At 33.1% G+C, this 27,011-nt stretch overlaps 1 protein-coding gene across 7 annotated transcripts in view; it reads right to left on the bottom strand.

Moving 5' to 3' along the window:
- Positions 1 to 1,084: 1,084 nt before the first annotated feature.
- Positions 1,085 to 27,011, bottom strand: part of LOC126857954 (guanine nucleotide-binding protein G(q) subunit alpha) — a 32,943-nt gene continuing 7,016 nt past the window's right edge. The window contains exons 2-9 of one of the 7 annotated variants that reach the window (XR_007688569.1): positions 13,263 to 13,447; positions 12,676 to 12,830; positions 10,455 to 10,583; positions 8,914 to 9,043; positions 8,682 to 8,835; positions 7,118 to 7,225; positions 3,461 to 4,796; positions 1,085 to 2,432 (exon numbers count right to left, since the gene is read on the bottom strand). Coding sequence is in view for 6 of the 7 variants with exons in the window: in XM_050607896.1 (XP_050463853.1) it covers positions 4,714 to 4,796; positions 7,118 to 7,225; positions 8,682 to 8,835; positions 8,914 to 9,043; positions 10,455 to 10,583; positions 11,382 to 11,510; positions 12,676 to 12,830; positions 13,263 to 13,447 (1,073 nt within the window). In the remaining variant the exon portion in view is untranslated. Of the gene's footprint in view, positions 4,797 to 6,291; positions 6,390 to 7,117; positions 7,226 to 8,225; positions 8,334 to 8,681; positions 8,836 to 8,913; positions 9,044 to 10,454; positions 10,584 to 11,381; positions 11,511 to 12,675; positions 12,831 to 13,262; positions 13,448 to 27,011 lie in introns of those variants that run through there. The other 6 variants (XM_050607896.1, XM_050607898.1, XM_050607892.1 and 3 more) reach the window with 6 other exon arrangements.

A 27,011-nucleotide genomic window follows, 5' to 3' on the forward strand; every position in this document is an offset into this window, starting at 1 on the left:
CGCCACGACTCTACTGGCGCGCTTTCTTCCCTCCTTGCCTCCCAACCATCCCTCCTTCTTCCCCACCCCCCTTTCTCATTCTATTTCGCTCTACCTCTTTACCTCCGCATCGCTCTGTCCTTTCCTCACTATCTCGAGATTTTCCCCTCCGCCAATATTCTATCCCTCTTTAATTCGCGGATTCACTCTCTTCTCTCTCTCTCTTGCATCTGTCCTCTTCCACGCATGCGGTCTATCTTCTTCCGCCTTGCTTTATCTTTCTCATCTGCTTATGTACTGTTTCTTTCTCTCTATCATTACCGCAAACTATCCTGCTCGCGCTATTTCTTTCTGTTTTTTTCGCACATATATCTCTTTCTGTCAATCGCTATCCCCATCTTGCTCTTTGACTCGCTATTCTTCTCTCGCTCATAAATCAAAGGCACCGTGGTGATATACTCGTCCCCCTCGTACATGCGCACAATTCACGTATAATTCTACCTCCCCTTCACCCCCTTCTTTTATTCCTTACCCACAGCTGCACGCGGTGAACATCTCCGCGTGGCCTATTTCGCGCAAATCGATAGATCAACAATTAAATAAATACGTCAATAAAATCGTTAAGCGACAATTTGAGAAAGAATGAATCTGCAAATTGTGATCAGTTTTTTTTTTTTAAATTGAGGATGACAGAACATTTCCCGTTAAATAAAAAAATAAACTGTAATTAACTTTGTATTAATCTTTATCCCGTTATTACGTCTGTCTATAATATTTCTATCTTTTACTTTTCATATTGAATGTTATTGAGCAATATTGTTTCAATATTTTTGCAAGTAATGTAGATCAATATAGAATAGGTGACAGATAATAAGAGATCATAAAGAGAATGAAGTCAATTATCAAATTTGTTATAAAGGTTCTCTCAATGAAATGTTTAAATTTTCGGAAATTCTATCGCAATCTTATTTCGTTAAGGGAACAATGCAATTGGATCGCATTAAAAAAATAAATGCGGCAAAACTCACGAGTGGTACTGCAAGTATACAGGATGGAGGGAGGGATTACTATTGCTATTGAGGGGTGAATTGTGTGGTCACGCTCGTCGATGCTACTGTCACAAACTGTGTGTGTTTATTTTTATCATTAATGTATATTATTTATTATAAATAAGTTAGAAACATTGATTTTTTGGGCTTGGTAGGTGTTTACAATTTTATACACAGAGAAAGAATACCCAACATATTTTATGTTCTCGGAAGGGTGGTGTACGTGCCTCCTGACGAAAGAGAGATGATTTACAAATGAACCTAACAGCCCCTTGGAGACTCTTGCACGTCATCACTCGCCGGTTTCTCGATTAGGGTTGTACAAAGCCTATAGTGTCGCAATCGATCTTCTCTTATTTCTTTTCATCTCTCATTAAAATATCCTCACACACACGCACATTGAAAATCACTCCCTTGGCTTCCCTCTTCGTTTCGCCTTTTCTCTCTTTCTCTTTTCATACACGCAACGCGCATATGCCCAAACAATTGCACAAAAACGCATAAATATGCACGAAGACGCACACAGGAAAATGCACATACGCATACATACGTTCTCTCTTTTTCTCTCTCATTCATTTTTCTCACTAGCATCGTTTTAAATTTCGTGTCCTGCACATGCGCTATCTCTCCCTCCCTCTCTGCCATCATCCGTTTAACCACGCTCTCACTGAAAACCAAGCAGTATTACTATTATTAATTATTATTTTATTACTATTATTATTATTTTATCATTATAATTATTATTATAATAATTATCATAATTATTAATGTTATTATTCAATATTATTTGTTGTGTGGTATTCGCTTAATATATAATATATTATCTAATGTATTTATATATATACTTTTTTTCTTTCATATATAAACTCAGTGTTCCAACCAAGGTGGGTGTGACACAACCAAGGTATATGACACATGCTGCCCGGTGTATGTGCGATGCTTGCGCGGCGCCGGCGGAATCCGGTGACATTTGGGATGCTGTGCACATTTGTGTTGGTACGCAAAAATTCTTCATCGGTTTCGGCCGATGCCACGTAGAGAGGGTCGTCTCTATTGGCGCGGCGTACTCTCTGGGTTCGCGCGCGGCTTCCATCATTGCACATACCTAGCAATTACACCTAGGGACTGTTCTTGACTCCGATGAATAGTCTCACGACGCTTCGCGTTATTTTCCTTCCACCTTCGTGTTTCGTAGATGCGATAAGCTGGTAAGAGTCTCTTTTTCTCGTCGAAAAGTTTCTATGCGTGCTTTCCTTCTCGCGCGCTTGAAAGAACTGTGATTTCAGCGTCGAATAACTTAGAAGAGAAGATTCCTTCATTCCTCTCCACCAATGACGCACACGCATGTTGAAGAAGTTTTTCTCTTTCTTTCCTTGTTATTCCGTTTGTTTTATTGCATCTATTCTGATGGAGAAAGAATATTGAAGAGATTAGAATCGGCCTTGTTTTTTATTTATTTTTTTTTTTATTTCATATTTCAAAATTATACTTTTCTCTCTACTTTATTGCACTAATTTGTAGAATTTTCTTCTAATTTTATCTTATCGTTATAATTTATAAGCTTTCATTTATTAGCTTTCTTTTCATCCGCTTCAGTACACGTTATCGGGAAGAGGAAGAAAGATAATGCGAACCGCGACTTTCAAGTTAATTCGAAATGATCGAACCGTCAGAGAGTACGAGTAACGGGCAGCGCGCTAGCCAGCATATGAGCGAGCGCAGGCAGTGAGCAGTTCATACGTACGTACACTGTATAATCTGGATACGGGGCGAACGAGGGACATGAAGCTCCCCTCTCTTCCAAGAGAGAGAGGAAACCTATGGCCCTGGCTGCACGCAGAGGCTATGCCACCGTGTAAGAAAATGAGAGCCAAACGAAGGGAGAATCGCGACGAATTCCCTCCTTCACCATCGCTCTCGAGATATTTGCCGTCTCAATGTTCCATAAGAGATTTTTCTCGTTCTTCGAAGAATTCTTTGCAAATTCAAGAGGTATCTTGTTCGCGAAAAACTCACCGGGACTTTTCATATGTTTCAGAAATGCATCGTTGCAGATCGAAACTCTTTATTTTTAAGGAGTTTGATGTTTGCAAGTCAGAATTTCTTTCATTCTTTAGGAATCTATTCCTCTATTAGTCGAAATTTTCCATTCTCGAAAAATTAATTTATCTTTGCAAGTCGAGAAAAATCGTTCTGGAGAGATTCGCACGCAGTTTGAGGATCAACTCCCCTCGCGTAACCTGGACGCACAGCCGGCAGAGAGAGGAGACGGCAGAGAGAGATATCTGCGGGCTCCTCCCGCGCCCCTTAATTATCTAAGTCACATCGAACAGACGCAGTTTCCCGCAGTATCTTTCGCTTCCGCAAACATAAACTTTCCTTTTCATTTCATCACACATACATAAAACTCTTTTTTTCGCATTCATTCTTACCTTCTTTCTCTTTCTCCTCTCTCTTTCTCTCCGTCACTGCCGCTGGTATCCATTCTTTCTTCTTCTCGTTTTCTCTCTTTCCCTCTCTCGCGCTCTATATATATAATCTATATTTCATTCTTTATATATTATATATAACAATATTTATACGATGAATTTTTAATAGATTCGAGAGAGTTACATGCAAAAAGAACTTTGAGGCATTTCTGGCACGGATAAAAACAGAAACACTTTGGTTTTCGCGTAACTTTAAACGAAAGACGTTTTCATAATTTAGCATTTAGTAGATTAAAAAAAAAAGAAGAAAGATGAAAAGAAGGAAACAGAAAGGAAAGAAAAAAAAACAACAACTAGTAAATGGCACTAGAATTGCTCTCTCACTTGTGTCATCGAATCTAATTCGCGATTAAAAAGCCCGTTTCTTTCATTCGCTCGCTCGCCTCGCTGTTTCGTCTCTTCAGTTTTCTTCACCTCCGCTGAGATCTCTTAGACTTGAGAGACGAACACAGGCAGACGCGCTGTTAAAAATGCACGCGGCACAGCCGCGCCGTGTGCCACGCTCACGCGCGTGATACGTTCGCCCTCGCATTCGTTCGTTTATATATATATATATATATATATATATATATATATATATATATATATATATATATATATATAGAGATATATAAGTCAGACAACGATGCCCGGGGCCCCTGGTACCGACGTATTCCCCGGCCCGAGAAGGGGAAAGGGGGAGCGCATTCGCGCGCGCAATATCGACTAAGAATTAATCTACAAAAGAAAGGTAACAAATCCCAAAATACGGGAACCGGTGTACGAGAGAACCGAATCGACTCACGCGAGTTGGTATCGACAATGAAGATAGATTTTATTCTTTTTCCTCATATTCCCTTTCTTCTCTCTCGAAGAGAAAAAAGCAAAACGCTCGTGACGCTTTTAGGTCCTTGTTCGCTCTCTTTTACATCGCTTCGTCGCTTTTTACGCTCATCATAATTATATGTCTTATGCGTGTCTAGCTATTTGTTGGTACAAACAACACATTCTCGGCACGACAAAGCTCGACGCGACGCACGCTCTGCGTGTATACATGCGTGCACGATCGCATCACAAGTCTGTATCGTCTGTCTCGCGCATCTCCATCGTTTCTCGGATTGCGAGTCAACGGAGTAGCAGTCTCACACTGATACATTGGTCAGGATGCGAGAGAAACTGTGGTCGTGTCTGCTCGGATTCGCAGTGCGTTTCGTCGTCTAAACCAGATTGTACTCCTTCAGATTGGACTGTAGGATGGTGTCCTTGACCGCCGCGAACACAAATCTGATGTTCTCCGTATCTGTGGAATAGGACAATGCACGTGTTTAAAAATCTGAATAAGTTCGTAATTCATATTTCATTCATAAATATTTAAGATTATAATTTATTAAGACTTAAACGTTTTTATTCTAAGTTGCATAAAGTATTATTTGTTGCACATGCTATGAATGATTCTTTCTTTTTCCAAATAAGACGTAATTTGTCATGGTACCTTGATTTGTTACAATCGCCTTTCGCGATATGATGATCGTATCGATTTTTGATACGCATACGCCCTATTAGATATTCTTGGAGAATTGACGATTAAAACTCCAGATTTAATATGCGTGTGCGTATCATTTTTTTTTACCAGTATACGTACATGCCACACAAAATTAGTTTTTCGATATTGTATTAATTATATATTGATCTTTAATAACTTCAATATTTCTCAAAAGAATTAACATAAAAGTAGCACAAAACGGAAGTCACTTACCCTAAATAAAAAGTTTCAAATCCTGGACAATCGTTACACACATGCAGCATGCAATCCCTTTTGAAATACTTTTTATAGCGGCATGAGAAAGAAACCATAGACATACACAATAGTCTATACAAATAGTCTATAGTTTCTTTTTCGACATTTATTTTAAAAAAAGCGAATTAAATCAAAGATTAATAATGCAAAAAAAAATTTGAAGAGATTGTTGCGATATTATAAATATATAAATACATATTTTCTTAAAATGTTAAAACAATTTGCGCCGTTAAAACGTGAAAGATTTAGTTTATACCATTAAATATTTGGAAGAGTATATATATTTAAAAAAAACTATGTACTATTTCTTCTTATAAATCGCAGGAAAAATGTTCAAAGCATCTGAATTACGTCATTGCAAAAATATCGTATTATTTTTCTACAAGAATCAACGTTTATAAATGACATTACATCTTTAACCACAAATGATGGAATACTCTATTTTTATCGGACAATGATAATATAACAAACGCAATAAAAATATCATCGAAAGGAGCCTTTGTTTGTGATATTAAACAACGCAATGTTGCGAGAAATGAAGTAATTTTATAGTAATTATTAGAGCGAACATTAATTGCTATGTCCATTTTATTTAGATTACAAGCTCCTGTTAATATGTTTTTTACCTAACATGGTGATTGTAATGTGTTGTTGTCAACGATAAAGCTGGCAGTCATTTTTAAAGGTAAACGAGTTATTAAATATTCACATGGCATTTTAATGTTTAGATGAATCGCTGAGAGCAATATAGAGCTAAGCCACATGATGTTATTTGGATGAGAGCAGCATATAGTTAGCATTTAAAACCCGCATTAACTCGTGCCTTGCAATAGTATCACTATACTATTTGATTATTTTTTAGCACTCGCTGATCCAATTATCGTACTAAATCAATTTCGTTACAGATTCATGTGGCACAGATCTACATCACTATCGACGTTCAAATATCAAATGGTATTGTCAGAAGACTACGCACACATTTGATAATATCTATAGAGTTCGTGTGATCGCATTAAGCAAGATTAAACTCCTTAAGCGCGGTTTGCATGATCGTATCCTTAACAGCACAGAACACAAGCTTGATGTTTTCCGTATCTGATGATTAATTATCCACAACCGCAGCATGCAAAATATAAATCGAAAGATCATTGAGACTGGTTAGCACCGCATTATGCTTTCGAAAAATCAACCTGATACCACAAGTTTTTTATCGTTTGTCAAGTTCTGTTAATATTTCGTAATATAAACAAAAATCCAATAAATGTATACCGTTAAAAATACATATTTGTAAAAAAAAACATATATATATATATATACATACTCTGTACATATATAATTAATATACTTTTAAATTAAATAAATTTAATGTTGAAGAAATATTATGTTGAGGACAATTCGCTTTATAATTTATCTCATTTCTCTATATTATTTTTCCTTTTCTTTTGGGTGAATAATTATCTATCCTTATATATATATATATATATATATATATATATATATATATATACATATATATATAATTAAAGTTATATCTGTCTGATTAGTTCATCCATGATTGATCCTTTTGTCCTCGCGCAATTTTCTATACATTAATAAATATATACAGAGCATGTGTTCACCAAAAAAAAGATGTCTTTCATAAATACGTACGTAGGTTGATTTTTCCATGGTGCGCATTTATAACATTTGATTACACACCTGATTATACGGGAGGCAGGCAACATACAAGCTCTGTACAAGACACAACACATCGAAGAACTGTTATAAAGCGAGAGAAGTATACAGTATTTTTGTACACAGAAGCTACCAAGTGGCTAGCCTACCTGTGGCACACGTAAAGTGGGAATAAATAATCTTCTCACTGTCCGGGTTCAACTCAACAAACATCCTCAGAATGAATTCTCTAGCTGCTATGGCGTCTCTCTGCGGACCTGTGAAATATACAAGCAAGAGAAGGGCATGGCGTTACTTCCGTTTGTTTACAAAGCAGATATTAGCTTTTTTTTTAGCGGTTGCTTAACCGCGGAACGATTAATTGCTACGCATCGTTGAAAAGTCGCCAGGTGTAAATACTATGAGATGCGAGCTGGAATCTAGCCAAAGAAACTCGTCCGTGTATTACGATATTTCTAAGTATCTATTTTACAAGATGAATGAAAATCCGCATCGAAGGGAACATTGCCGCGCATGAATCAGCGACGCTCGGTTTCGTTTGTATGAAAAAGTAACGCGCGAAAATGTAGACGAATATCGATCTATTTTAATGGAATAATGTTGTACTTTGCTCAAAATCCAATATACGCTCTCCAAGGACAGTTTATTGAATTAGTCATAGTGAACATCAAAGAAGCCTTGTGAAAGTCTCATTAATAAGCTAGAGGGCTTATATAAGGGTACCGAGTATAATTTCACAAATCTAAAACAGCTGCTTGTGCATATAACTTTGGAATAAAATTCGAAAATTTCTCTTCGATCCACAATCGTGGATATATCTGTTAAGAATTTCGATATAAGAAAGTATTTTTGCCAAATAATCATTAATTAATAATAATACAGAGTATTTCGTGTGAAATTACATAAGTTACAGAGCGCAAGATTCGCGCGACGAGAGTCTTTCGATTAATATAAGATATTAACTAGCTTCTCAATCTACGAGTTAATTCTATATCAATATATTATGTGCTACTGATCGCCATAAATTACGCGCAGAGGGAAATGCGGATATACGCTTATTGTATGCACCGAAATATAGCTTTCGAAAAGATTACTGCTAATAAAGACTGATTGCGCGGGTTTTGACAAGTGGACTGTATATCGAAGCAAAGTTACAATAAAGCATATAAGAGTAACACGTTAACGAATCACGTTCGACAAAACACTACTAAGGAATCTATATCGTCTGCTCGGGACACACTCGGTAGTCAAACAGACCTGTCGCACATGTAAAGTGAGAGTAGCACATTCGGTCGGGATCGGGATTACAATTGAGATACACCTTTAAGATGAACTCCCTGGCCGGTATGTGTTGCTGTTTCGGGCCTATATCACAGAACTTACTTATTTACTGATATCGAGATAAATAATATCATCGCGCTTTACGCAGTTGCGCCTTGAAGTAATTTGTAATTTAAATATTAATTTATTTTTGTAATTTTTATGAAAACAAATAACTACAATTTAAAAATATTGTTATTTATTTAATAAATGTTTGGTGTGCTTATTATGTCTCCGCAATATTCATTTTTAAAATTAAAATAAAATCTAATTTGATTAATAAGAACGAGAACGGATACCTACAGCATTTAATAGTATAATGATAATATACATATCTGCACAATGATTCTAATAAGAGAGAAGAGAGGGTTGCTTTTTAATATCATAACTTACCGTCATATTCCGGAAAGTAGTCGACGAGATGAGAGTACATGATTTTTTCCTCTAGTAGATCTTTCTTGTTGAGAAACAGAATAACAGAAGAGTGTTGAAACCAGGGATATGTTATAATCGTTTTGAAGAGTGCTTTACTTTCCTCCATTCGATTCTGAAAGAAAACAGAGATCAAATAGATCACAAGAGTCGTTCAAAATCATCGATACATATACAAAAGTATTCTAATTACCTCGTTTTCCGATTCAAATAGAATTTGATCATATTCACTTAGAGCTACTAAAAATATAATTGAAGTGACGTTTTCGAAACAATGAATCCACTTTCTTCTTTCCGACCTCTGTCCACCGACGTCTACCATCCTGCAAATAATGTTCAATTGAATGTATTGCTAATATCGTCTAAATAAAAGGTATAATCGAGTTCGTATTCTTAATTTAAAATAATTACTCGGTACATTAATAAAATTTACAATTTTTAGAACATAGATACGTTATCTATAAGAATTTATATAAAAATATACGAAAAAATTGTATCTTGAAATACGCGTCACTTCGAAATTTAGTTCGAAATTATTTATATCACAAATCATGCATAAGAATATATTCTTTTAATAATATATAAGAGAAATTTCTTATTATACATACGTCGAAAATATGAAATGTTAAAAAGCAATATAAGAAAAGAAACAGTTGTGAAAACAGATTATATATACATATACAGATTTAAGAATACCGAGATTCAACTGTAAGGAATTTTTCCGATTGCTAAAAAATATAATCTATCGAATAGTTTATATGCGTTGATAAGAAATACATAGGACAAATTGGATCATAGGACAAATAAAGTGGTCTTTAAATCTTCAGCAAAGGTATTTTAGCAGCGAATCACATGGAATGGATCGCTATTATGAGCACGGTATTTTCCGTCTTTTAGAATTTTTTATAGTCTTCAATAAAGAAACAAAGGACAAGTAGAAGCTCACTTTTTATAGATCATTTGCGTTTTTTAATCTAGTTAAAGAAGACTTTTGTTTAAAGATACATTGGACGTAAAGAAATCAAGATATATATTTACATAATAATTACATTTAATATAATTACATTTAATATCATAAAAGAGAATATAAAAAAATTTTTTAAATCTATAAAAGATAAATGTTTTTCTTGTGATCCAATTCATCCTAATTCATCTTTTGATAATCTATACAAATGTTAAAAATTATTTTAATACATTCATAAAAAGACATATGTTTATTATTCTCACACAATTATTATCTAATTCTAAATAACATTAATAATCCGACACATGCAGTGTAATATTAGCACAATATTGGAAAAAATATAAAACATATAAAAAACATGCAAACTTTGGGAAGCTCCTTAAATATCATATTGAACAGTACAAATTTTACATGTATAACTGAATGTAGATTTTTTCCATTTTCAGTTTTATAACTGCTAACTTTAAATATATCTCTTCAATTAACAGTTTTATTAATAATAAAATTAAAATTCTATTATCTTATTAAAATTAAATTATACATATTTTATTGTATATTTGTGCATTCCAAACCGTTCAAAATTTCTAAATTTTAAGTTTCTGGATCTCTGGATTTAAAAACTAAAGCTATGAAATATTCCTATATATATATATAAATGTACATTTTATATATTTTATTTATATATGAATATATAATATGCATTTTTGCTAGAAATTCTGAAAAACTGGAGTATTTGAAGATGTATAATCAAATTGAATGACTATTAGTACCTAAATATGATGGAGTCCAGATCAAACGGATATTCTATAATGCCGGTGGTGGGAGCTCGTGCCCGGAGGATGTCTTGCTCGGTCGGAAGGAAATCAGGCTTTTCGATACGGTCTAGATCACTAAGATAACTGTAAAACGAAATAAAAAGCTGCTGTCTGGAAAAGCATGCCATGCGTAGTGTACATTGAAAAAAAAATATATATATATATATATATATATATATATATATATAAACAATTGTAAAACAGAATGGGGGAAGGGGAAAATAACGTATATAAAACAGTTCTCACACATGCTCGTCCATTGGCTCAGCCTGAAAGAGTTTTTTAACGCCCATATTGAGTCCTGAGGCTTATTTTGATATATTTCATGACATATTTTTGTTACCGTAATATATGCAATCTCTATTCAAAATTAGGTTTTTTTAAAATGTAACAGCAACTGCGTTCATATTTAAAAATCTCAGAGAAATTAAAACTAAATGCTACACGTGTTGTGATTATATTCGCAAGTTTTAATTACTATTGATATTAGAGATACTAAAGTGAAAAGAGATTATAGTTTGTTAAGCAATATCTCAAACGAGCATGATAAAACAAGAAAAATCGGGAGATTTTTTATTTCCATCTATACGTGACATGATCAATCGATTGATAAATAGATAATGAATGCGCGATAATTTATAATTTTGAAAATCTGATAAATTGCTTTGTTTAATAGAAGAAAGCCACAGGACTTAAACGGCGGAATGGAGGGGAATAGGCGATAACACTTAATCGGACAACGAATCCCAGGTGCAGCGCGAATAAATCACAGAAGACAAAGAATGCAGAAACGGCCCGATGCAGGTGGTTTTGCAGGCGCAGGCAGACAGCTCGTTTCTCCTTTCATCATCGTCGTCGGCTGACCACGAGAGGCACACATACCTAAATCGGATCTCTTCCAAGTCAAAGGGATATTCAATTATACCGGTGGTGGGCACTCTCACACGAAGAATGTCCTGTTCTGTGGGGAGGTAGTTTGGTGCCGCGACTCGATCTATCTCCATTAGGTAACTGAAACATCGTGTTCTCAATACCCGGCGTACGGGAAGGAGATGGAGGATGAATGGGAGGAAGGAAGGTGGAAGTTATCGTGGGAGAATTAAATCGAATCCGGTGCGCACATTAATATATCAGAAGGATTGCTCGAAAACGTACACTCGAGAAGAACACGGATGAGCGCGTGTTTACACGAAATTCAAAAAAGACTCGATAAAAAGTAAGGGTTTTGAAAATTATGTTTTTATGGCAAGGCTTTGAATCAATTCTCCTCTTGTTTCTTTTTATAAATGAGCACATAAATATATTCCTAAAAGGACAAAAATAGGAGTTTCGCATCTCTTGCATTACAAGATATTGAGGATGTTGCTTTCATATATTTTTCATTATAACATAATCTCAAGTTCGCTTCTTCAATTTCGTCAAGTTTAGAATTATTAACTGAATTGTTAGCGATTGTCAATTAAGCGATTTAAGATGTAGACTATATTATTCACGAATAATACTGCCCTTATTAAATTAAAAAATCTAAATCAAATTTGAAAAAAAAAATTTCAAATGCAATATTTTACTAATGCTGTATAATCTATCAATTGTCATATCTATTATATTAATTATGCTATATATATTCGTTGATATTTTTTGAAAAATTTTTTTTCAATATTATTAGCTGCCTTAACGAATTATAGGATGATATCAGGTTTCCCACACTTTCTTCCAATGAACTTTTGAACCAGTTTCGAAAGTCGATATTTTTATAACGCGACTCTGATCAAATACTATCAATCTCTTTTCACATCTTCCGGATATTATACTGTAAATATCTATTAATTAAACTGAATTTTAAATTAAACGAAGAATTGATCTTATCCATCCCCACTTGTATAATTTAAATCTTTTGTCGGACCTTTCTTTATTATAGCGAAAGAAATTAGATCAGTGCTTCGACGCTCTTGCGAAGGAAAAATCGAAAGAAAGAGGAAAAATGTGGTAAAAACCTGAGTCATCCTCTATCAACGGTTATATGGATTTTACGTGAAAGACTCCAGGCCAATGTTAGAGGGCGGGGAAAGAAATGAGAAATAATCACACTTCTCGATTGGCGATAAGACACGTAGTAGACGAGGGAATGCGCGCCGCCCCCACGAAAAGGAGAGCGCAGTGCAGCTGAAATACTCACTACTTGGCTGAGTCCGTGAGCTGGTATTCCCGTCTGCGATCGTAACACTCCTGTATACCGGCGTCCGCCCACAGGTCCTTGATTGCCTCTACGTACGGGCTCTCGAATGTCGTCACCGTCTCGAAGTCCACGCTTCGCACGAGTTCCGCTTTTTCCTGCAAAAAATCCGCTGAGTGAGAGAGTCCATGATATACAGTTTTCAGTCCGCCGAAATGCGATATTAAATATACAACACAAAGTTATCTTTCTGATAACCGATATAGCACGGTTAATTAACTCTTAAAACTGTGTAGCTTGACCTGTGGCTAATGTAATCGTGAATTTAAAATATTTGATAGCACGCGATATATTGCAAGAAAACATGCAAAATCAACTAATACGAAATAAAATAAAAATAAATTAATTAATTAAACAAAATTAAAAAATATATATAATGCTCTTGTGATAAGACGGAGGGGTTACTATCTTTGAAGCCTTAAGATTTCTACATATAAATTCTCATTTTGTAATATTTAAGATACATCAAAATGTTAATCCGACGCACATGGTGACATCACTACGAAGCAAAATTATAGTTGTTTACGCACTATGTTCGAGGAATCGCCGTACTGAATCTTCAGGAGGTCCATCGCCCGGATCATGGACTGCATCGCCATGAAAATGTTTTGATACACAAGTTTGATGAACCCTCTCTTGTCCTCGTCCGAGTAGCCGGAGCCGTGGATAATCCTCATCTGTTTAATGAACGTGGACTTCCCCGACTCGCCAGTTCCTGCAATAAAGTTTCGGCCTTGATTAGTTCACTGTAAATGGATGACAGTTTCTCTTAATCTGAGATTGCCGAGTATTGTGCTTTCTGATTCTAACATATCCCAAAAATTGCGGAACTTTCTCATGCAAAATCATAAAGCGCAGAAATATAAATAAAAAACAGAAACGTATTTATGACATATGCAATCATGACTGACAGCTCACACACACACAGATTTATTATACATCAATTTTATAAATTAACGAGAGCATTTACCCGTTGGCCACCCACACGTAAAATTCAAGTTCGTCCTATTTAATCCACTGTATGTAGTTTCATTCGTATAAATGTTGGTCGAATCGAGAAAAAAAAAAAAAAAATCATAATTTTCACATTAGCTTCCGCTTAACTCAATACGTTTGCGTATCATCACGCGACTCGCACGACACGGAGATCGCGCGAAGATTGTCCGCTCCTGAAGAATGGTGGGGCTGCTACGCTGACTAGATGGTTGATGGGGGATGGTCGGCGATGGCAAAGGGGTAAGGGGACCCTCGGGTGTAGGTGGCGCTCGTCGCCGCCGTCGCGTTTCCTCGCGAAATCATGAATGAAACGCGTTCGCGCGGTCAGCGCGACGCATAACGCCTTCTTAATCTTGCGAATATTAACGATGAGCATAATAATGCTCTATATTAGGAATGTTATTCAACATTTTCACATTTTTATTCATGAAGAAAATTATTATACAAAAGATGTTGTATGTAAGACAAATCACGAGAAATAGATTATATTTAACATCTTCTTAATAAAAAAATGGACCTCCTTAATAAAATAAATCCCTAAATAAAATAAAGTTTCTTAAATCAAAAATAATATTATGTTGAATTTTTTTATTAGGCAATAGAATAATCGAAGTAATTTATTAATTGCTTTAATCATTATATGTAATAACACTAATGACATAAGTATTATTTTTAACTAGTGATAAATAAAATTAGAATTTCTCAACAATTTTTGTTACCAAAATTTGAGACTGAAGTTCAGAGAGAAATATATGTATTTAATCCTTTCTGAATCATAAGATACACACGTGTGCTTTCGAACAAAATAGTACTGCGAAAAAAACGAAATAGACGGTTAAACAAAATTTAAAATTTATATTTTTATCCGCATAAAAAAAGAATTATATTTAAAGATCAAGAGTGAGTTTCTTTAAAGTTGAAAGATTTGTTAAAAAAGAACGAGCTCATCAATAATTCAAAAAATCTACTTTAAATATGACAGAGTCATATGCTTAAAGTGGACCTCACAAATTACAAATTCAGTTCACCCTTGTAAATTAATTCCTCAATCTCCATTTTTCGTAATCTTCTAACTTTAATTCTGGATTTAATTATCAACGTACATCTCTTTTACATCTATAGTATATTTACAAGATTCAATCGATAGGTTTTCACGAAATTTTTTCTAACTTCGTCAAAGTGGATCTCTCATTAATATTAAACGATCGCGGGAAGATTACGGACTTCCAGGTATTAGTACTTCAAGGAATCGCTCTCGATTCCATTTAGATAAGGGAAGGGGGGAGTGTTTGTTACTTTCTAGCTGTGTAATAACGCGTGCAAAGCCCGCGTAACCTGAATCGATCCTCATGCACGCGAGGGCATACTGGGTGCAGCGAGGAAAGAGCTTTTATTATGCGCGTCGCCAAGAAAAGACGTTTCGCGCGCCCACAAGCACGCCTTTCTCCGCCTTAATGGGGATGCAAAAAGGCCACCGGGCATACAGGGGTACGCCTTTATCGATAAAAGAGACGGGCGTGTGTCATCAATCGAAAAAAAATGCACGAGACATCCTTCGAATGAGAATGGCTTTTGTGCCACTATCCACGTTAGAAGAAAAAGAACAACTCTGCGTAAAAATAATGAGAATTCGTCAGAAAGTGGTCGGGTGAAATTCCCCTTTTGTTTATTATTTTTCCAGACCTTAGATGAATCCCAAATAATCTTACAGAATTTAAGATATATTATCTCAGAAACTAAGTTTTATGGGATGTTATGTCTAAATATTAAATGAGAATTATGTGGCGTGAAATAATAAGAAATAAGAGAATTTCTACTTTAAATGATTTCATATCTTTTTTTTTTTACCGAATAAAAACTACACAAGATTGGACCCAATCTATTTTTCATAAACTATTTTTCGGTCGCTATATTCAGTTCGATATTAAAAGTGATAGATTATATGTAGATCTCTTCGTTTCTCAATATCTATGAAAGAATGTCAATCTTGTTATAACGTTTTAAAGAGAAATCTATTTGGACATATTCCTCAATTTCGTTGAAAACGGATCGCTTAAATCCCCGTCAGTTATTGTACGCTGACGAGACTCGCACGTGCAATAACAGCGCGATTATACGATACGGGAACAGCACGTTTGTCGTGCTTGTTTGCTTAGGTGCTTAAGACTCTCTTTGAAGTCTGTATCTTCGCCAAGTTACGACTCTATCGCCAATCAATGTCAACGATGATTATATCGTGATGACTGCATCGCGCGCGCTAATCTTCTTTCTCGCCAGTCTTACGTTCGGTGTATGCTATATTATTCGCAATACAGTAAATTAAGATGCATAATTAACTAAATTTCTGCCGATTTTTTCAGAAAACTGATTCAGAAAATATATATATCAGGTTCTTTTTTTTATATTCAATTGTCTATTTTTTTTGACAATAATTAAAATCAAATACATTTTTTTCGGAAATATGTCTCTCTGTGTTTATATATTTATATTTTTTAGTTATATATTTTTTATTCTATTTTTACATCGCGTAACAAAAATATATTTCTAGATATATCGGAAAAATGATTAATTTTTTAAATGATCTTCCTCAATCTCTCAATTTCGAAAGAAGCAATATTAAAATAAATATTAACTTGTTGAAATAATTTTACTGTGACAAATTTTTCTTTGTATAGAATATTGATACTTCGATATTTTTGTTAAAAAAAAAAACTAATACTGTTTTTTAAAATTTATCGATGGATTTCGAGATCGCTGTATACAGGGTGGGTTTTAAAATAACATTTTTTGACCCATGTTTGTAGGAAACTTCTTGTTGAGAATTAAATTTCTTATAAACTCTCAATATCTGGCCGGAACGTTTGCTCCCACCCTGTATACATATATTCTATTTTAATTTCAAATGATGTGTATTCGTAGCGCGAATACTAACGGGTTAATATTAGTTTGCGGCAACATTTTCTAATTGTGTCGAGACATGGGTGTTGGCAGCGATTTCGTGAAATCGCGCAATTCAAATCGACTCTTGGACGCAAAAAGGAAAAGCTAAGAGGAGCGGATTAATGAATGAATGAGAACTAACGGTAGACACGCACAATCCAGACTCTCTTCCGGTATTCCTTCAATGATGTAACTAGAACTAGAACTCTCGTTCAACTAAGGAGAGAAAGAGAGAGAGAGAGTAGAGGAGGAGGAACTCAACTCCCTACGGAATTACCTTCCCACCGCGAAAGAGTACGCTGATTCCGTTTATCGAAATTCTGATTAGATTACGCTTTTTTGATTTTCACATTTTCAAAAATCGCGACTCGATTAAGGTCGTAATATACAAACGAATATTATTTTTCTAATCAATATTTTAATATGATAAAGTTTCCTTTTGATATAAATCTAATCCTATTTATATATAAATAAATTCTTTTTGTATATCAATGATAAAATTTTTTTTGATAAAAATTTCATGTACTTCATTAGTTTATACATAAACATGATATCAATAATTCATACCTGTGTTATGGATTTGTGCTGTTTTGCATTTTACAGTTTCAATCAATTTCGATAAATCTTTTAAGATTCGTATAAAACCATACTATACCAAACTAATATCCCTGCAATCTTTGATATCATAAAATTTAAATTTATAATTTTCGAACGGTTTTTTCAACGATATCTTTAGAGAATGATATAAAAAGGAACGAATAATGTACACAAATTTTTTTAAATGGAATATGAATTGTAAATTACATCATGTATTTCAAAAATGTATAAGCGCGAAGATCAGACGGATATGGCATTTAAGTCCGATGATTAATTTAAGAAATATCTCTTTTCATCTTTCTTATCTTCATTGCCTTGTTTTCCTTCTCAAAACAGGTTGCTAGGAATGATCACAGTATACCAAAGTATCCATTCTCCTTGCTTGAGTAGCGTACCGTATTCGAGAAATAATATCTTGTATAATTATCATCAAGGACACAAAGGATGAGAAACACGCGTAGAAGAGATAAAATGACTTAACCAGAATTAATTCTACAATATATAACTTCTTTTTTTAGTTTCTTCCAAAATAATTGAACTAAAATACAAAAGCTATGCAAAAACAACTTGAAAAAATAATTTTTATGTTTATGTGAAATATATTATATTGCAATAGCGGAGTTAAATCTAAAAAATATTTATACATATGTAAATCTATATAAAACAGTTTCAGATTTCTCTGTCAGATATATTTAGTAGACGTTCGAATATTCAAATGTCTGTGATTCGTGATTTTAATATTTAATTACTCAGATAAAAATTTTAATAAAATTCAAATAATATTAAATTAGGTAATATATATGCAATATATATTACATAATCTATACAAACAATTATATTATGTTACTGCATGTTGCGCCATATCTTAAAACTAAATACATAAATAAATAAATTTTTACATCGTTGCAAACAATTTTTTTTATACATAATTTTATAATTTTTGTAATAATTGAATAGAACGCAGTGTGTTATAAAAAATTTTATTTTCTATCTCTTTATATTCTGTAATACTTTAAGTGTTTGTATAATCTTAATCTCTTGCTCATAAACTTCAAATTTATTCAAATAATGTAAGTAATACGATTATATTAACCCTATAGTTAAGTTGTTCCTTCGGCGGATTCCACGACGCCCTCCTCGCGTAAGGACGAGGCATTGCTCCGCCCTGTAAAGAAGCACGATGACGATCGACACCCTTCTTCTTCGACGTATACGAACGAAGGGAAAAGCCCGAATCGACGGACGTGTACGCGCCAAGCGCGGAAGCTTTCCGGGGCGGTGGAAGCTCCACTGTCGCCGGGGGTGGGTCGATAGATGCCAACGTGGAGAGATAGGGCGAGAGAAAGAGAGAAGGGAAGATAGATAGAGAGAGTTGGTTAGAGCGAGAGAGAGAGAGAGAGAGAGAGAGAAATATAGTAGAGCTCTTTCGCCTCCCAGGCCGCAGTACCACCGCGCCCCGATATTAGCGCGCCACCCTTTACTGGCACCCTTAAGCTGTCTTCACACCGAATCATGCGTGCAATTGTATTCGTATCAGAGATAGAAAACTAAATAGGAACTGGTTCTAAATACGAGTTCGATTCGCTTAATAAAATCTTATGAAAATCACATAAAAAAATAAAACGTTCTCCTCCTCATCTATTTCAAAATATACATCATCTTGTAAAAAAAATTAAATGCATGTAATATAGCTTTATATAATATATATATATATTTTTCAAATAATTTTATTAATAATTTTCCTCTCTTCCTCCCTATTCACAGTATTATGTAACATTATTCATATATTTATTCTTTTTATATTAATTGTTTAATATACTATATTATTTTATTTTTCACTATGTACTTACGGAAGATGAATATAAAAATGATTACAAACATTAGAACTAAATGTGTCATTTCGTTTTAAATTATCACACATAACAGTTGCTTGTAAAATTTTACCAATGCAAAAAGATTATGATAAAGATTACAATACGATAAAAGTAAGTATTTTAGATATTTCATTTAATTCTTAAAAAATATCTTTTAATAATTTAAAGTGTAGAAGTTTAATTATTGGAAAATAAAATATTGATTTATTTTTATAATTTATTCGGAAGGAAAGAGGGATTCTTAATTTAACCATATAGCAACAATCATTATATTGCGATAATGAATTAAAAACTTATTTTTCCACCTGAGAAAACTCGAAATGAACTATAAGTAGTTTTCTAAAAATTGCACTCGTAGTTTGCACAAATTTTCTTAATACATGCATCCTCCTTCATATTTTCCTCTTATAGCACAAGGTTCCTCCGATTAAGAGAGTTGGTATATTATAATTTATAATCCGGAGCACACTGTATATCGATACAAAAGTTTCTTTTTATAAAAGAAACGCGCGATTTATTTTTACGCATAACCTGGAAACAGAATTGCTATTTACTATTTCATTTTTGATATTTATAACTTGTAGAAAAAATTATTGCTTTAAATATTTTTCAATATTTTATAAAATAAAAAGTTGTTGAATTTATATTTTTATTAAAATAGAACGATAAAAGGTATCCACAATAATTTCTCATATAATAATATACGTATATTTTATGCTATGTTAACAATTCTTGTTATTACGTTGTTTTAAGCAATTGAAGGATTCTATTTTTAAATAATTTTTTATACGCTACCGATTAAAAACCTAAAAAAAATCAAGTTTATCGAGAATTAAAGGCCCGGATGCTAAGGCAATTATTCGATACAACATCAAGCCACTATGTGCACTGTAATGAGTAATACGATGATATGAGCATGTGAGGAATTCCGATTCATTTGACGCATATGCAAATGTCTTTGATGTAGCATAAATTATGCTTTGATAATCGAATAATAACATGATAGAGCTCATCTCGTTGCAATCTGTAATAGTTTAGAGAGATACCTGCATACAAATTTTTATAGCTTTAAGAACTCAATGTAAACAAGATTAATAAAAAATGGAAAAATATCAAATTAAAGTTATTAATTCAAAAAAAAAAAATATATATATATATAATATGTAATATATCTTTAATTATAAATATCAGAATATCATCAGAAAAAAAGTTAATTGTGTAAAATTATAAGCGAAATAAAAAAAAATTTAATATATAGTTTCTTCTCTCAGTAACACCTTTTCCACAAATCTTTCCAAACACTTATTATTATTTTTTGCTAAAACATTACTAAATCTAAATTTTCCAAGAAATACTTTCTCTCGAAAAATTTGTGTAGAAAATTCATGTTATTGAATCCACTTTAGTGAGTGACTAAAAGGATCTATACGTAATAAGATATAAGATGAACATCTATACATAATAAAATAAAATTAGCGATCAAAAAGTATCTTAGACTTTTTTTCAAAATTGTCGGATAATATTCATTGATATTCGGCATTTGGCGATTTCACTCAGTCAAGAGAATTTGTTAGCAACCGCATTATCGACATTTGCGGATGCGGTTTGTCTATTCGCGGTTTTCCGCAGTGTTGTGACAGTACGCGCGTGTGATTACCGTAATTTAATTCCTCACTTCTTGTTGATGAGTTATGCGAATGATGCGCTGGCACATCTACATTACGTTGTATACATCGCACATGATGAAAAAGTAAATAAAAATTATAGGATGTCTCAGAATTATCGGCCTCTATTTTTTTAAAAGTACTCGAAAGAGTTCAAATAGATGCAATCAAGTCTTAGCTACATTGAAGCTTACTTTTTTTTATTTAGTATTTATACCAATAATTTCAATATTAAAAAAATAAAAAAGATATAATCAATTTTATATTAAATAAAATTGATTATATCTTTTTTATTTTTTATTATTTTATATTAAAAATTAAATATTTTATACTAAAAATTTTATATTAGAAAAAAAAAAATCAATTTTATCGTTCAATGAACTGCAAAGTCGAAATGCGAAAAGCGATTAATGTAAATGAGCTCTTGCTAAGTGTGACATGTGACGATACAAATTCAAAATTATGGTAAAGATAGCCTGAAAAAATGAAGAATTAAGTCTCAAAACCTGGAAATAAACCGCGCAATAAATTTAATGAAACACCAGAGATCAAGGCATCCCCCCTAAACGGAGCTCCGTAAGTTTATTCCGTTTGCGAGGATCGTACGTAATAAAATATTCAAACATTCTTACTTTAGCGCGAACGTTTTGAAGCAGAACGAGGTATATTATCCAAACAATTTGGCGAATATTTTCATTACGTACATATGTACATACATACACATACATGCCGGCATAGCAAATAAATAATGCATCAAAATACAGCAAAAAAAAAATTATATTAATATATAATTATACTATAATAATTATATACACATTGTGAAATATAATTACACAATAATAATTACGCATGGCAATTGTTGTGCCAATAGTTGAAGTTAATTAAAATAATGAAGTATAAAATAATCAAATACTAACACATAAACAGCATACAATGAATAGATGTCTCACAATACCTTATATTGAGAGATATATATTTTTAGCATACATTTTTTTTTTTCTTTTATCAACATTTTATTATTTATTCTTAATCCTGAAGATTTTAATTCGTAAAAAATTCTTTAAAAAAATCTTTCTTTTATTATCGATATCGAGAATTTTCACAAAGAAAAATTGGCTCTTTAGTTGTCAAAGAATCTATATATTGAAGTTGTGATTGTATGATATGCAACACTCTACATATACATTATTTCGTTGAAAAATTGAGCCAATGTTTGAACTTCTCGATCAAGAATGATCCCGAAACATTCGGTCATTTTAATGTGTGACATCCTATATGCGGTATGTATAGTCCCTGTTTTCTGCGTACGATTACTCCTGTTAATTGTCCATAATTATTATTAGTCAATCACGGATAAACGAGAGACTCGTTCAATGGTATTTCCCGACATGTTTAATTCGGTTGGAAAACACGAGTTGACACATTTTCCGTTTTGATTTAAATGCCGCTTTATCGTTGCTATGGAATCACTAAAATTATAGTCTTTTGATCCACTCTCCCTTCTCTTTTGAATAATAATTAACCAATCAGTTGAGCGCGATCAGTCTTTATAAGCATACGATAAATCTCTTAAGTTCCTAACACTAGAGACTACTCCTGTGAAGAGGCAATCTACAATAATTGCAGTTTAATCCTTTCGCATTCCTGTCCGCTATAACATCTTAAATAGTATCTACTGTGCGGAATTAATATATTATAAAAGGAAATACACATGGTGAGTCCGAATTAAATTATAAGTTACTTTAAAGCTTCACATGAATATTTAAAACATCTAACTCTTTTCTTAGACAATGTTTCCCTTTTTCTCTTCGATAAAAAAAGTATGCTGAATATAAAATATGTTCTTAAAAATTAATTCCAATTGAAAATAATCCCAGTATGGGAAATGCATTACTATATTGAGGGATCAATTCAGTCCAGGTGTCCCATAGAAATAATTGTTTATAAATCGCCGATGCCCCTCTTCTCTTTTACCCTCTCAGGAATATATTCTATCGTCTGTTCGTCGATACACGCGTACAATGCACGTGAAAAGTTGCGCGGCTGTAAAAGTCCTGTCGACGAGGCCTTTGGCGCACAATCGTGACATTATTTCCCGTACTGAATGCCAACGCCGTTAGGTACATTGTTCAGGCGCGACTGAATGAGCACCGATTAAAAATAAATGGCTATATAACACCACTGACGTAGGGAAGCAATTTTAGTTATTAAAGAGGGACGCTCCCGAGGAATAAAATGTTACGTCCGAAGTAAAGGTGAGATACTAATAAAGTGATCGGTTTTTCCACGGCTCGAACCGATCTACCCTTTCCCTTCTTTGCGCGTAAGAAGGGTAAATTACAATTAAGACCCTCTAGAACGTCACGTTGGAGTACAATGCGTCATAAGCCTAAGAAGGTGCGGTGAAACTTTTCTGACGCTCTTCGCTAATTATTTTTAACTAATGATTTTTAACTCCAACATCTTTATGAGATTGACAAACAACACACATACATAAATTTCTTTAACCGATTTTACAAATGAAAAGATATGCTTGAAGAGAGCTTACGATTGAAATTACCGAATCTATTGGATTCCAATGTGACGTTCGAAGTTGACTCTTGAAGCATGACGTTTGAAGATTATTTCACTTGAATTAACATTATCGATTATATTTTCAGATATGAAATACTCTTAGCAAAGAGAGGAGAAAATATTCCTCCCATGTATATGATAATCCGATAACACGATCTTATTTTTAACAACACATTCTTCAGTCGATTAAAAGTCAATTTTTCATACCTGCCGGAAATATTTAAGATAAAACAAATTGTGTAATTTTTTGTTACAAATAAGACACTTCTATGAGTATATTATACCATATAATAATTTTAATCTGGCTCGTTTCTGCTGCAGATTTCTTTGCCTTCTTCATTTTTTTTTATTTTAAAAATAATAACTGATTATTATATGATATTTATATGAGTTATTGACATTATATATTTTTCACATATTCGCATACTGTATGTTTGTATTATAATTTTTTTAATATAATAAATGAAATTAAATTTATCTTAGTTGTAAATACAAGATATGTGCAAAAAGCACAATTCTGCAATATTCCTTTTTTATTTTATTAATTTCTGTCTTTTATCTTTATCTCGCACACATGTGAATTAACATAAAATATTATTGAAATTTGAAGCAAAAAAATTTGTCAGAGCCGCGCGCATGCGTGTAGAGTGTCTTTAAACCTTGTAAAAAATGTATAAAAAGACAACGTTATATCTTGTAAAATTTGGAATTTGTTCTCATTATTTTCTCTTCCCTTTAAAAAAATATACATATGCTAATATTTTTCGCGAACTATAAAACATGAAATGTAAAATGTTTTCTCACATAAATTAAGCTTTGAGGATGTAAGTGATGCTTTATCCGTCTAACATAAAACAGATTTTACCTTAAGAAAATTTTAACTAAGATAACGAAAGAAATAACGGCTCTCTCCAAACCTTGATTTAATAAGTATAAAAATATACCTTTAATATACATAAAAAACAAAGCTGTGCGTTTATCTTTCGCCAATTTATGAATATCCTGTATATTTCATATTTTTGGATATGATATGCGCGCCGTTCGAGATATCGACGCGCCATGCAATAATACTCTTATACGAAGTCACGCACGCGTTTCAGTGTTTACGCGATCCCGTCTATATAAAAGCGATTAAGGCGCGATTAACGACCGCGTGTTTTCAGCGATCGCGTGATTGCGCAATCAGCGACAGGGATTTCAGCGATTCAATGAGCTCTATTTTTAAACACACCGCTCACACACGGGACTCGAGGAGCTCACAACGTTTTTTATCGGCCTATCTGTGTTTATCGGCCATCGCGAATAGGAGAGAAAAGCCGCGTATATATGTACATATTTGTTGATCGTTAGCGCGGCGATTGTTCGCCACGCATACGTGGAATAATTGGGCGGCTTTTATTCGGAGTGTAACATTATATGCGGCGAATATATTTATAGATCCGGCGTCGCGATCCTGCAACAAAGGAAAAAAAAAAAACGTGTGTATCCGAAAAGGTATGATTATAAAGTGATGGCTAATGAATGCTTTGACTAATATCGAAGATAAAATATCGATGCTTCGATAGTTCAAAGTATCATAAGTATTCTTACATGAGTCGTGGGGTGCAATGTGACGATGTATAAGCCGTGAATAAAAATGGATAAAAATATAATTATTATATATACACACACACACACATACACATCGATACCTCGTACGTAATTATTGCCATCCGTCATGAACTCTCGGATTCTTCATTTTATGGTGAAAAGGTGATGCGATAAAGATAGTTGTATATATGTTACATTAAATAGAGAAATAAAAATCTTAATACCAAACCATCGAGTCATCTATATTTTTGGAGCTATGAGCGAATTGAAAATGAAAGATTTCGTAAAATGAACTTTAGGAGATAATAAGATATATCTTATTTTTTATTTAAATAACATTTTTCTATTACGTAAGCTTTTTAGCAGAATTTTAATGTGGATGTATCGTTTTAGATATTTAACATCGAAAATCGAAATATTATGACGAAATGTGACTTGCGTATTCTATATTCTCGTTAAGAAGAAAATCGACTACAAATTCGTCAGAGAATATTGATTCAATTGAAACAAGATGCCTTGATGCCTATGATATGAATATGATGTGTAATAGGATCTCATCATTTTTCTGATTTCAATGTGAATATCGTAATCTGCAGAATTATCAACGAAACTGATATCGACGTCTTTCAACTACCACGGTAGTGAGTTAGCACCACTAGTTCGCCATTTAACGCGAAATAGACGGAATATTCGAAACTGGGATTAACGTAATATTCCGCTCGATCGAACGATGTGCTCTTCAGTAGCATATAGACGCATATACATATATATGTGTATCCACACAGATGTAAACACACATACACGTGCCACGCAACCCACAGGAGCAACACTATATAGCGGAATCCATACTTATAGAGAGTATGCAGATGCTCCCGATATATCGAACACGCGTAAATTTGCTATAACTTGCCAATGAGGATAATTAAAGATTATCGAGAGACATCGCTCATATATGAGAGACAACATCCCACATATACAGACAATTAAATTGATTATTAATGCCCCTTTTAACGGTAAAACGCGATAAGATTCATGACTTGTCTTCATCGTCTGATTATAACGTGTAACGTGTATGTAAAAACGCTCACATTTGTCAGATTCTCTCTTGAAAGAAAGAAAAAGAGAGAGATAGCGAATTAAGTAAACGAAATAAAAATCGATGCACATGCAAAACAAAACAGCTGTATTATCGTCTGCTATCATTTCTCATTTGTTTCATTTATATATATATATATATATATATATATATATATATATATATATATATATATATTATTCAAGTACCATAAAATCTATTATAAATACATATCATATATAAATAATAACTAAAAATAAAAATATTTTTAATAATAAACGATAATATAAAATTAAAATATTATTAATAATAATGTATAAAAAATATATGTGTATAATTTTTAAATATATAATATCACACACACACACACACACACACACACACACACACACACACACACACACACACACACACATATATATATATATATATATCTTTGCATAATTCTTAATGAAGTTTCGCACAATATTTAAATATATCGATTAATCGATAAAACGTCGATTCTCGTTTTCCCGATTATCGCAACAAAAAATTCCAGAAATTTCCAATTACTTTGATCGTCTCGATATTCTCTAATCATTCTTAACTAGTCACGGGTTTTTCCCGGTTTTCATGGTTTCCCAGACTCGTAGCAATCCTTCATGATGTTTTAAACGTACGGTGAAAATAGCGTCGCGCGGAAAATACCTCGGCAAGGACCTTCGCGGGCTAACGCACACGGATTAAAAAATAACAAATCGATTTTATGTGATAAACTTATTTATAAGGACCTAATTTTAGTTATTGCTCGCGATGGAAAGCGCATCGCATATTGCCTAAAAAAAACGAAGAAATAAAATTATCGTTCCACGATATTTATATTACTATTGTATGTGTGTGTGATATTATATATTTAAAAAATTATACACATATATTTTTTATACATTATTATTAATAATATTTTAATTTTATATTATCGTTTATTATTAA

This window comes from Cataglyphis hispanica, chromosome 23, assembly GCF_021464435.1.
Source record: "Cataglyphis hispanica isolate Lineage 1 chromosome 23, ULB_Chis1_1.0, whole genome shotgun sequence".
NCBI lineage: Eukaryota > Metazoa > Arthropoda > Insecta > Hymenoptera > Formicidae > Cataglyphis > Cataglyphis hispanica.